Here is a 13,938-nt window from a genome sequence, read left to right as displayed (position 1 = left end):
TCAAACATGGTAGATTTCATTTACCAGTGCTGTCACAGAAATTCAATATGCACAATAAACGGGGATTAATTTAATCCATGAATGAGTGTCCAATAACAGGGCAGTTTCTGAGATTAAGCAAATAGTGTTTAGCTGGTCATGTGATGCTAACATAGCAGCCTCAATGAGGGCATCCCCTCCATGTAGAATAAAAGAGCTTACTGATATGATTGAAATCTTCATCTCACATGAGTGGTCAGGATTTTTACACATATGTTTCAAAGTTTCTGATGTGTGTGTTTTTTTTTTTTAAAGTAAATCTTTCTATTGAGGATAAATATATACTGATAGCACCTTTACTCAGTAAAGGCAAAATTTCATGTTTTGTAAAGGCAAAATTGTCTTTTTCTTATGTTTGTGGAAGCATATGTGTTTTGTTGTGCATTGCGTTTGACTGAGCAACATTAATTAGTTTCAAATTAATTGTAGAAACTTTCAGATGATGGAAAAAAACTTATTTTTTGAGTGCCTGTGTGTGTCTCTCTCTCAGGGCTCATCACGGTGCTCATCAGATGCTAACATGCTCGGGGAAATGATGTTCGGCTCTGTGGCTATGAGCTACAAAGGCTCAACACTCAAAATCCATCAAATAAGGTGAGACTGATGAGCAGTAGTGTAATAAATGTTAAATAGCCCAAACTGATGGTTTGATGAACAGTCAACAGTGCTGACCTTTGTTCTTGTGTGTGTTCCCAGATCTCCCCCACAGCTAATGCTCAGCAAAGTGTTTACAGCGCGGACGGGCGGCAGTGTCTATGGCAGCCTCAACACGTAAGCCACACACACACACACACACACACACACACACACACACACACACACACACACACACACACACACACACACACACACACACCCCACCACAAGTAGATTAGTTATTTGAGTGATTTCTCTTTGATTTTATGACAGACTGCAGGACAGTTTGGAGTTCATCAATCAGGACTCAAATGTGCTCAGACCAGACCACAGCACTCTCGCCAACAACCTCTTGGGGAACATAGGTAAAAACGGCACATACAAAATATGACTATTTATATATAATATAGCCAATTCCCACATAAATGCACTGTTTCTTGATGTTCCTGCTGCTAGGTGTAAAATAAAACAACCACAAACAAAAGGTGCTTACATCCCTGTTGTTTTAACATTCAAGAATTACAAAATAAGAGAAAAACTATGAATGTTAGTGGGTCTGTTTTGAACAGACATAATCAGAAATAGATGCAAACAGCAATTATGGGACCAAGCCAACAGCGACAAACCCTCAGTAAGTTACATTTATAGAATATAACACCCCTGGTGAGGATTTTTAGCAATGCAGTTTAAAAGCTCTAAGAAGAATTACTTTTAACATCGTACAATTGCTTGAGATTGCAGAATTTCTGTCAATATGCTCAAGTGTTGCCTATATACAGCATCACTTGTTTTGTGTCGCCTTTGTAAAGCCATTTCTCAGGAATGTTTTTGAATGTATAATTTAGTATTTAATTTAGGGCTGTCGATTTAACGCGTTAATAACGTGCGATTAATTTTACAAAAAATAACGCGTTCAAACAATTAACGCATTTAATCACAATGCTTTCCTGAGAAATGCAAGCTTGTAGTACCACCTGTTTACTGCAGAGGGCAGTAAGTGAAATTTCAGCTGTGTGAGCAACATACAGTTTATTACAGTGAACAAAACATTAACAACCCTTCAGCGGACACAACACAAACATGCGTTATGTTCTTGCGTTCAAAACACTTGAAGGAGCGCAAATGCGAACTAAGGGATCTCAAGATGTGTTTAAAGATTGAGTATTAAAATATATTTAACTTGACACAGTGACCTAAACATTTTATGTTTATGACACAACACACCCGAGATGCGGCACAAGCATGTCTGACGCAGGTCGTATGGTCTTTACCTCACAAATATTTAATTACCAACAAGGTTAAGGAGGGGTCCTTTAAACTGTTACACCGTTTTTACCCAGTCAATCTTTATTTAAGAAACATGCTTCCTGAAATAGATCCACTTGCTCCTTCTGTAATGCTGTAGATGAATCCGCCCCTCACCTTTTTTGGGAATGTGTCCACGCTGTAGTATTTTGGAGAAAATTTTGTTTGTTTGTATGTACCTCTATTTTAACTTTATAAAAGAGGTTTTATTTGGTTTTCACAGATTTGATAACTTAAGTTAATATTTTCTGATTAATTGTTTTATTTTTCTTGCCAAGTTTTTTATACATAAGTGTAAACTTATGTCTATAAAGCCCTATTTGCACTAGTTTGTAAAGACTTAAAATATGATTTAAATACTCCAAAGCATTGAAAAGCATTGCACTATGTAATGAATATAATGTCTTGGCATTATTGTAAAATATATCTGTAGTATTGTGTACTATGTATACCCCTGGTTTGTTTCTGACGCAGCTGTTCATTGACGGGTCCTTAAACAAGCCCTCATAATAAATCTCTGATTGACAAATTCACTTGTGAAATGGATTGCTGTGAACTGTATGACAATGATTGACTTATGATCAATAATATTGTTGTAAACAATACATTGTATTCTAAAGCCGTCTTATCAATGATGATCTCTTCTGCTACAAGAATGTAATGCATTTTAATTATCTGAATATTATATATATAAAAAAAATGATATTTAAAGATAACTAAGTATCATTATATATTGAATTACTGTTATATGAGGGACTTTCTCAGCAAATATTTGTATATGCGATTAATCGCTATTTAATTAATTGGGACACCATGTAATTAATTCGGTTAAAAATTGTAATCGATTGACAGCCCTAATTTAATAAATTTTTTTGTGCGGTTGAGTCTGACGATCATCAGCGTATCATTTTATGTAGATTGGACATCATTTGAGATTATGAGAAATAGAAAAACAAGAATTCAACTTTCTCGTTTTATTTATTCAAGCATATTAAATAAGTGTATAACTTGATTATTTGATTTGCACACATGACATGACCATTTCTACTGATTGGTCAACCTACAATGTCATCTGCTCTTCCTCATTCGCTTCCTTCAGACTAAAAATAATTTCACACGGAACGTGGCGAGTGCTTTATCAACGCAGTTTATTAACAGTTCATGTGCATTGTTTTTCATTGTTGGTTTTGGTGCTTGCGTTGCGGTTTCAGGTGTGCACGTTGCTATGGCTACAATGAGAAAAGACCTTATTTTGCCTGACATGTCTATATTCATGTGTTATAATTGTTTTATGGAGTAGAATATACCTTACATTTTATTACTTGCATATTAATGGCTACAAATATTTTTCATTTAGTGTTAATATAGCCTTACAAACTGATTACATAAAATGGCACCCTTATGTATTAAGTTGTCTCTTTAACATTTGTGCTGTTCGATCTGTATAGAGACAAGATGTTTCATATTTTAACCAAGCACAACATTTAACCAATACACAGTAGGCTAAAGGCTTTTTTATGTTTCTTATGTATGTTATTGATCCCCCATTATTGATACATAAAATGTAAGTGAATGGGTGCCAAACATTTAAGCTTCAAAAAGCACATAATGCCATCATAAATGTAATCCTTTTGACTCCAATGGATTAATTAATGTCTTCTGAAGCTAATTGCGAGGTGTGTGGAAGAAATAGATAAATATTTAAAGATTTTAATTTGTTTGTTTTTACATTAAAAAAATGACATTCACAGTACTGTAAAAAGAAACATCTTTTACATTATAAAGTATTTCTACATTGTGGTATTTGTTGTACTGCTGATTTAAAGTTTTTAAAATACAGTTCTGAAAATGACAGTAATGAGAATGAATCCTTAAAGGTGATGAGGAATGTGTTTAAATGTCATGGCAATAATGTCACAATGCAAAAAAATCTTAATGGTCATGTATAATATACATATACGCATTTGATTTATTTAGTATTGGTGTGGAATATGACCTGGGTTTGGTTATGTGAGAATCACAATACTATCATTTAAATTTGAGCTTAATTTTACAGCTGTGCTTGTGTACAAAACCCACAGAATTTACTGCACAATTAGTCTTCCTAAATTAATTGAGTCTGAATTATTTGAATTTATTTAGTCTAATAAATTCCTAGATTGTTCTGTGTGGCATTACTGTACATATGTCTGTGACATCCTGGCGGCATCAGATATATTCAGATGTCTCTTTCTCTGTGTCTTCTCCTGTTCTTGACTAACAGTTCAGTGTGTGTCTCTTCATTTGTCTTCCTCCTCTGACCATCATAATGCACAGGTTTCTCTCAGCTCTGCAGCCCTCGCCGGGCGCTCTCAGAGCAGGGCCCTCTCCGCCTCATCAAGAGCGCCTCTTTCTTTTCAGGTTGGCGAGTGTGTGTGTTTGAGTGTCTGCATATTAATTAGTGGTGTAACTGTTCAAATTTCTCACGGTTCGGTTTGTATCACGGTTTTAGGGTCACCGTTTCGTACGGTTCGGTATTTGTAGTGTACAGAAAAGAAAAAAAAATATTACTCCCAAATCCAAACTAAGAATACTCTTTTTGGTAACAAACACTTCAACGGGTTTGCCCTCAATAAATATCATTGTTTTACATTAACCATAGTTTAACTCTGATATTTGTAGTTAAATCATAGTAACCACAAAATCAACATGGTTACAATATGTAGTAAAATCATGGTTACTATATAGAAACTACAGTATTACTCTTATAAACCATGGTTAATTGTATCAAAACCATGATTTCTGCTCCGAAAACCATGGTGACAACAGTCATGCTTACTACAATATTACTATAGTAAAACCATGGTTCATTTTTGTCAGGGTCCTTAACTAAACATTTGTCTAATTACTAAATCAACATTTTAACTTACTGTTATGCTACATGCATCAACATAAAATGTAATTCAAACTCTACTGCACATATATTCAATAATCTGAAGCTATTCAGCACTATAGAAGGAACTGTGCTATTAAAACTATGCGTGTCTATTTGATGCTGCATTTTCTTCACAAAACCTTGTGCTCCAGATGCATCAATAAACTCGCGGTGCCAATGCTTCCAAATCGTGGGTGGTGAACCATACATTTCGTTGTTTTACAGAGAACCGTTACACCCCTAATATTAATGCTGCTTGTGTTTTAGTGCATGTGCTACTAAGGTGTTTGGTAGTGTTGCTGTAGTGTCTTTTAGGACTTAAAACGCTGCCTGTTGTGATCATCACAAGTTTAGACACCCCAGTCTCTACTTTCTCCTCCATCACCACTCAAAACCTCTCGTTTGCCTCATCCTCTCCCTCCCTCCACTGTGTGCATGAGTCTGTGCTGATGTAGATACAGTAGATCACAATGGTGATGCTATGGTGAGACAGCTGCATGGGTGGTTGGCGTGAATGACTGTGCTGTGGACACCCAAACTCATTAACACTGAGATGGCATCCCTTGGTGAGTCTATATCTTTCTGTTTATGTCTCAGGCCACAGTAACCCTATGGACATGCCTGGCAGAGGACTAGCCGATGAGAGAGACAGCGGCATTGCACGCTCAGGTGAGAATTAAATTTTTTTTTCAATGTTGAATACCTTTTCAATCCAAGTTAAATATGCAGAGTCAGTTATTAGTAAGCCATTCTTAGGTTGAGCTCAGAGTGTAACCATGGTGGCTCAGTGGTGCTTTCAAAAGATTGAAGTGGAGCGGTCTGACATGCCAACTCTTGGCATAGCTAGTGATGTGAGTTTGGGGTGGGATTGCCTTACCACATTTCCATCAAAATACTGCTGGTGTTCACCCAGTAGATCTATGAACCTCTTTCAGAACTGACCTACATGACCACTGGCTTGAGCCGAAGAATTATGTAACCGACTATGTTACTGTATAACCTGCTCACAAATAAACATGCTGCTCTGGAATATTTAGATTCAGTGTTTTTATGCCGTCAAAAGTTGCTTTTGATGCAGCATTGACGGCATTGTTGATTTTATGAAAGAGATCTAGTTTTGTGCAAATCAAATTTTGTTTGATTTGCAGTTACAAATAACCAGCTTTAGAGGTGTAAAGATACTGAAACATGCATACTCTGTTAAAGCTCACTAAAATGATGGTCATTTTTCTGGAAATGTACTGGAGCTGAAAAAGCTTAAGCAATGGAAAGTGACGATGATGGCACAGGCCAGCATAGCTGGAATCTCTTGTTCTGTCTAATCCAGCATCACATGCAGACACTTATATTTAGCAGCTCCTAAAACTGCCTACCTTTGCTAGTAAATGAAGAGGCTAATTCTGGCCCTGCTTTCCACATGTTTCATCTCCATTGAGCTCGTAGAGAGTGTCCACGAATTCTGAACGTCACTCAAAGGCTGTGGTGGTTTCCTGTTCTAGATATGAAGTCTCTTGTGTGACCATGACAACCTCAATGCTAAATGGCATTTATAAAGTCAACATGAAATAAAAAAAAAATTACCTTATGGACTTCAATACACATTCCTAGTCTTATCGTGCATGATTAATCAGTGCATGGAAGAAAAAAAGTCTAATTATAATAACTTGCTCCAGTACTTTATTTTAACATCTAGGCTGCATGGACTCCTAATTAATGTTAGCCAATTGAAAGATGGCTGTTTAGACATTGTTTAGGCTACTGTTGGTAATGCTGCCTTTCTAAAATATGACAACCAACATCAGTGTCATTAAGCAAATATAATAGCAAATAGCAATTGATTTGGGATTAGTATGTGGGTTCTATTCCGAGGAACACATGTACTGAAAAAAAAAAACAACAACCTTAAATTCATTATAAAGGCTGAAACGTACTCAACGCAATTATGTCAACATTGTCACTTCTAGCTACACAACCTCGATTTCGTGTGTTGTTGTATTCCAAAATGTGTCGGACCACAATTCACAACATGACTTACAGTAATTATGCGTTGCAGTCTCAACATTGCTGCAAGGGGCACTATAGCAGATATTAGTGTGAACTGTCCAGTTCTATGATGAGTTTTCTCTTTCAAGCCAACAATTGTCATGGCAGAACATCTGTTTAAATATTGATTAGCAAGTTAGTTAAAGTCAATGTATTTAGAACAAGTTAAATGAATATTAACACATCCAGTTTAATGGGACAGACATTTGAACGCAACTCTATCGCCCTCTTGAGTACTGAGGTTTGTTACCGCCACAGTTATGCAAAAAAAAAAAAAAGCATGTTCATCCGGACCGCACATTGAACGAGTGCTCACATGTGTGTATGCTTACTTGTGTGAAGTATTTTTCTGGCCCAAGTTACATAGGATAAAAACATCTGCCAAATTTATAAATGTATATTTAATGTGAATTTGAAAAATAAATGCTCTCCACCTCCATGGTCAAAAAGTCTCCTCAAGAATGGGTGCCAGTGGTGTTTCAGGAGAAAAGTTGTCCTCCACAATCCACAGCAAACTAACATTCGGGTCTGATTCTATTTTGGTCTGTAATGCCCACTTTTTGCCATCCTATCAATTCTCTTTTCATGTTGACTTTAAGATTCATATAAACCTAGTATTGCAAATTAAATCTTAAATGCAAGGATCTTGCTTCTCTGTTCCAGTGCATTTCGTGCAAGAGTGTGAAGTTTTCAGGAACATTATTTTTGAATCAAGTCACTGTGATGAATTGGCGCTTTTTCATGTTAGTTGGATAGTATATCTTTTCTGCTCAGGGATATTATACAGGGTCATTAGCACTAACAAGAAGAATGCAGTTTCTTTACAAAAAGCTTTTGTGTTTGTGTGTCTTGCCGTGGAGATTTGAGCTCAAACAGGGTAGACGTGTGTTATGTGAGTTTCCATCGTTCTGAAAGGGTGAACTCACTGACTTGCTCCTCTCTTCTGCCCTTTCCCTCTCTCTTTCTCCTCAGCATCTTTAAGCAGTCTGTTGATCACCCCCTTCCCATCCCCGGGCTCCTCTCTCACCAGTAGCTGTGCCAGTAGCTACCAGCGGCGCTGGTTGCGCAGCCAAACCACCAGCCTAGAGAATGGCGTCTTCCCCCGATGGTGCGACGCAAACACACACACACACACTCTCTCTCTCTCTCTCTGCATCTCCTCCTTTGATTGCATAAATGTAACTGGTGTAGTCTGTGTTGTGAGTTTGATGGAATTAAGTAGATACTTGATATCCTTGGTTGGGTCTATTTGTGATTTATTGATGAAAATAAAATCTGGATTAATCTGGATTAAAAAAAAAAAATAGAATAAAAAAAATTATATAATTAAAAAATGTTGACAATAAAACACTGTTTATAAGTATGAAACAAAAATATATTTGTTTATTGCAAAATACATGTACTGTATACAAATCAGGATTTCTATTAGCTGTTTTTTATTAAATGTCCTATTGTCCGATGTCTGGTGGGTGAAAATATTAAGGCAAAGCATAAGCAACCCCTTTAGTTGATGCCACAAGTGTACAGTGTGATGCCATGCCGATGATGACAGCATTTCGCTGCCACACCGGTTTAAATTTTCCCGACACCTTGCAGAGTCCTAATCCTGTAATCCAAGTTATTTTCTGCACACACGCTGCTGAAATCTTTATACAAAAAAGTCGGTTTTGACACTTGGGGCGAGGCCCAATCCTTTCTGTTAACAAATGCTATTGGCTGCTGACCAAATCCTGTATTGATTGGCTGCATCTCGTCAAATCTCTCGTGATTGGCTGTTGTTGGACAAGGACAGCCAGGAAGCGGATGATGGCAGACAGTAAAGAGGTTGTTGTTTCTTTCTAAATGTCTTGTAGCTGTAAGATATGTGTGTATGTGTATGTATGTATATAATATATATATATATGAGAGGCAAGATGTCACTAGCTGCGTTTGAATAAAACAAGAGCACATCCGTCTGAAGTGTGATAAGAGACATGAAAGAAGGGCCGGATGAGTGGTCATTAGCTACTTAGTAGCCTTGCTACTGACAACGATCATTATCGGTCATATAATGTTGCGACCTGACAAATCAGAATCAAACATTTCAGAGAGCCGTGTAATAAGAATCTTAATGTACACTTGATTTCCTAACCTGGCCATATTCTGCTGCACCTGCTGTGCTTTCCCAGCCCCAAGGGTCCCAGGGCCTGACTGGCTTCCTCTCTGAGCCGCATTTCATCTACATAATGAATTAATGTAGAGGCTGATGAGTAGTGGTTGGCCTTTGCAGTACCACACTAACAAGCTGGGAACTATCTGGCATCTAGCTATCTACACTTAACATTTTGTGAAACTTTAACGTTAATATTAACGTTAGATGGACCTGCGTTCAGGGTACCTCTCAACAGGTTCACTAAACGCCTTGCTGCATTCTGTATTTCCACCTATTTTCAGTTTTTATCAAAGACAGAAAACGCACATAATCACGTATATATATATATATATATATATATATATATATATATAAAACACACAAAACATCTTAAAGCTAGAAGAAATTTAGAAAGAAACCATAACCTCTTTACTGTCTGCCATCATCCGATTCCCAAACTTCCCAGTTCCCTCCTTTGAAAAATAAAACGCATTATATTAGGAAATCGCAGTTAGTGAAAGAGTATGATAAGGGTGGTATCAATGCCTTGGACTTTGATGTTTGGGGCATTTAAGAGTAAATAGTTGAAATCATACTTATCACAACTTTACTCTGTGGTTTCACATACCTAGATCTCCATTTAATAAAATACCTGGGCTTGAATTTCTTTTAAAATGTGATTTTGAGGTAACTAATATTCCTATTAAATTATCAAACTTCTACAAACAACTTCTCCAATACTGTAAAATGATATTTACCCACAACTTGTCTCTCCATGGATCCACCCTATGGAATAACAGGGTCATTACAATTAATATAAATCATTGTTTGAGAAGGGTATTGTGTTTGTGAATGATATATTAGATGATAATGGTAAATTTTTGGGACATTTAGCATTTTTGCTCAAGTATAATCTTAACCGCACTTATAGAGAATATAATAAAATGTGTAAATCAATACCGTTATTACCGTTAATCCAAAACACATTGATGTATGTGAGAATAAGACTTTCACCAACCGTACCAAAACTAGTAATTAATGAATGTAATTTAAATGACAGTAAATGTAATAACAGATGTATTAATGATTTTTTGAAATCTAGCATGTTTTTGGATTATAATAGAGGATTGTGTGTACAAATTCCAAATATGAATGCCTTGTCCATAGATAAACCACATTTCAAATTCATCAAATGGCCCATTTCCCCTAAAGTCAAAGAGACTCACTTTAAAATAATTTATAAAATATATCCGGTTGCTGACTTTCTTAGAAAGAGGTTTAAATTGGAAGTAGATCCCTGTGTATTTTGGGAGGCAGCTGTTGAGACTCTGGAACACTTGTTCTTTGTATGTCCTATGGCCAAAAGGTTCTGGTCTGATTTAAATAATTGGCTGTCATTTAAGATTGATGACATCCCGACTTTTGACTTCTCTTTTATATGGATCCATAATGTAGATTCATCCCTTTCTGATTTGGTTTACATGATTGTCCTCATGGGTAAATATCATTCATTATAGTAAATGGAGATATTGGAAGCCTTCTTTTTCATGGTTTATGGACGATTATAAATTGTATTTTCATCACTGAAAAAGTAAAGTCTAGTAAAATTGCAAGAAAGATGTGTAGTGATATATCCAGACAATTGTTTTGATAAATATCCACTTGTATGCTACGTCTAAAGGATGCTTTTTATTTTAATTTTTTCTTTAATATTTAAACATTTTCTCTTGCCTTTTGGTCTCGAGACATTTTTTTTTTATACCAATACCCCCTTGTTGTTTGAAGAGATGCAGCCAATCAATACAGGATTTGGTCAGCAGCCAATAGCATTTGTTAACAAAGGATTGGGCCCCGCCCCGAGTGTCAAAACCGACTTGTGCGTAAAGATTTCAGCTGTGTGTGTGTACAGTTCTGCAACGCGTGTGCGGAAAATAACTTGCGTGTGTGTACAGATCTGCGCGCGTGTGTACAGATCTTTTTTGTTATTTCTGCTCCTGACTTGTTAATTTGTGTGCACAATCATATTTTTTTTTGTGATCTAGTTTGGGATTTGCAAATTCTGCAGGTTTAAATTGTTTTGTGCGAACTGTGTCATGGTGCTCACGCTGTTGTAATTCACTTGCGCGCTGTGTTTATGCACTTGCGCTGTTTTGTCCTACATTTAACACCATATTTTCCCATTGTTTACTTTGATGATTGCACAACAGCATTTTTTTGGACTGTATTTCAATGTTTTTATTTATTTTTATTACAATCAAAAAAGGTCATACCAAGAGAGAACTACCATGATGATAGTATTATGATACTAAACTTTTTTATAAATTTTATACATTTTTTCATATTTTGGTAATGAGAATATCATAACGACCATCTTTTTTACATTGCTGTTATGAGTATTTGGGGTAAAATGTGCGTAACTGTCGGAAAATTTAAGTCGCCTTAAAAATTGGTTTTATAATTTCTTATTTGCCTTTTTTGATTTTGGTGTAAAATTGGCCAAGGACATTTTCTTATCAGGTTTTGTGTGAATTATTTATTTATTTTTAATGAAGCTGATATCACTGACTTTTCACTTAATTACATCAAAGCTCAAGGTAAGGCTGCCTTAAAAGATTTATACATTAACATAAAAAATAAAAAATTCTCTGTAGTGACGGTGGGAAAAGTAGGATTTGGGGACTTGCTCTCAGCACAAGTTCCAACTTTGATCTTTCAAACAATATAAATTACTTGAATGGCAAATGGCACTGATGACTCTTGATTGTGTGCGCGCTGTAGGTCTGTGGAGGAGAGCTTCAACATGTCTGATGAAAACAGTGGGCCGAGCCTGGGTGTCATGAAGAAAAAAAAGATAGCTATTGGCATCATCTTTCTGCTCTCACCTAATGAGGAGGAAAATGCCAAGTTCCAGGACTTTTTCTTCTCACATTTTCCACTTTTTGAGAGCCACATGAACAAACTCAAAAGTGCTATTGAACAGGTTAGACATATATTTGCGAATCGCTCAAACATTGGTTAAAATCTTGTCTCTTTAATATACAGTATAAAGTAGTGTTACACTATCTATGTCTTAAAATGTGCATTTGTGTCTCTCTGTTTGTTGTAAGGCTATGATTCTGAGCCGCAGGTCAGCAGATGCCAGTCAGAGAGCTTTGGCTTACAGTCGAATGGTGGATGGCCTTAATGAATTTAGGTGAGTTTGTGGTGTGAATGTGTTGCAGACAGTGTGGGCAGTGCAGACTTTGCTACTATGTTAGTGGACGCTGACAACTGTTCACCAGGTGTTGTGTTATTTGCATCCCCACAGAAGTCCAGCCAAAGGTTTAATGGGCACTCAGTCAAGTAACCCACTCATGCTGTGTGTAATTAGTGCTGATCTGGGAGCAGTTTGACACATGATAACGCTGAATACTTGTGTTACAGCAGTGTCTTCCAGATGCTCTGCACCTTTATTAACAAACTGAACCATCACATGGGGGAAACCTGTTGTTGAAAATTTTATAGATAAGAATACAAGTAAAAAAAAATTACCTGATAATGATGGTCTGTATTAATGTCAGTGTCTGTCCTGACATAAGCTCTTACAGTAGGGTAGAGCTGGAAGATTCACACAGCTGCACTGAACACTAACTTTTGAACTTCTGTGGAAAATGCACCAAATGGTTCACACAATTCTCCACATGTGACTCAAGTTTCACATCCGAGGAGACAAAATAGTTATTTATTTTAACAAGTTTTAAACTAGGTAATTTAATTTAGCAGCGAGAGTGAACATAGACCTCCAATTTCTATAACTATAGGTTACTGAAAGGTGAAGTATGTATTTGTCTATCACTAGTGTTACCAAAAGGAACCGCAAAAATAAAAAAAGTTTTCAAATAATTTTCTTGAACACTCCCCTGTCTTTCACGGTTAGACAAACAGATAGTCTGCCCTAAACTCATGTCATTGGTTGAGCCAGTGTAATGCTCTAGCAAACCAAGCAATAACACATTATTTTAAACATATAAAACATAACTATCCCTGCTTTTTGAGAAGTGTATCATGCTTCTTGTCTTAAATTCAGTTTGCTTCAGTTTAATGCTTTTAGATTTAGTATTAACTTTAGTTTAATTTGGCTTTGATTGTTACTGTTGCTAATGTGTTTTTATAGAGAATACATATGATGTATATAATTTTTTTAAATTCTTATTACATCATTTAATTGATCGATTAAGCATCAAAACCCCCAAACTCTCTTCTTTTGTAAGGAAAACAAAGCAGAAAGCAGTGTAGGGTTCTGGATCAGTCATGGGTTGTATAAAATAAGCTCAGTTGGGTTGTGGGTGTGAGTGCTTCAGAGCTGCTCCACTATGCAGCCTCTCATACTTCCAAGTCATATGCCTGTTGGGCCACAGCCAGGACAACCTGACCCCAATGCCACAGAAACATTATCTCCTTCACACTCTGTCAGAACCGACCAGAATAGTCAATAATACGCAAGCGAACAGACAAACAAATATTTCACATCTCCCAACTCTGACGGACTAATATATGGACAGGGCTTTAGTGTTCATCAGAGGTGCAAGGTCATTCAACTGTAGGAAGAAAAACATGCTTATTAATCTTCATAATATCACACACTTCAAGTAGAGTCCGGCAATAGCTTTATCTCAATATTTTTCAGCATTTGACTTTTTGATATGCATGTATATCTTTATGTATGCATTTGCTTTGAAAAAGATTTTACCTACATTTTTCTGTCAGATAAATCATTTTGAGAAAATGGAATATAAGTGAAATTCATTAAATATCTAGTTAAAAATAATCAAGGCATGTTTTCTTTGTTTTTCTGTAAATGTATACAATGAAAAATATTTAAGCTTTATAT

At 36.2% G+C, this 13,938-nt stretch overlaps 1 protein-coding gene across 3 annotated transcripts in view; it reads left to right on the top strand.

Moving 5' to 3' along the window:
- fnip1 (folliculin interacting protein 1) overlaps window positions 1–13,938 on the top strand; it is a 66,343-nt gene that overhangs the window by 38,841 nt on the left and 13,564 nt on the right. For 2 of the 3 annotated variants that reach the window (XM_052099519.1, XM_052099520.1), the window contains exons 4-11: window positions 530–633; window positions 736–810; window positions 949–1,040; window positions 4,297–4,380; window positions 5,492–5,563; window positions 7,910–8,045; window positions 11,847–12,048; window positions 12,176–12,261. In XM_052099519.1, coding sequence (XP_051955479.1) covers window positions 530–633; window positions 736–810; window positions 949–1,040; window positions 4,297–4,380; window positions 5,492–5,563; window positions 7,910–8,045; window positions 11,847–12,048; window positions 12,176–12,261 — 851 coding nt within the window. The remainder of the gene's footprint in view (window positions 1–529; window positions 634–735; window positions 811–948; window positions 1,041–4,296; window positions 4,381–5,491; window positions 5,564–7,909; window positions 8,046–11,846; window positions 12,049–12,175; window positions 12,262–13,938) is intronic. The other variant, XM_052099521.1, reaches the window with a different exon arrangement.

The sequence above is a fragment of the Xyrauchen texanus genome, chromosome 31 (genome assembly GCF_025860055.1).
Source record: "Xyrauchen texanus isolate HMW12.3.18 chromosome 31, RBS_HiC_50CHRs, whole genome shotgun sequence".
In the NCBI taxonomy this organism is placed as follows: Eukaryota; Metazoa; Chordata; class Actinopteri; order Cypriniformes; family Catostomidae; genus Xyrauchen; species Xyrauchen texanus.
This window is presented reverse-complemented; position numbering and strand designations above follow the sequence as displayed.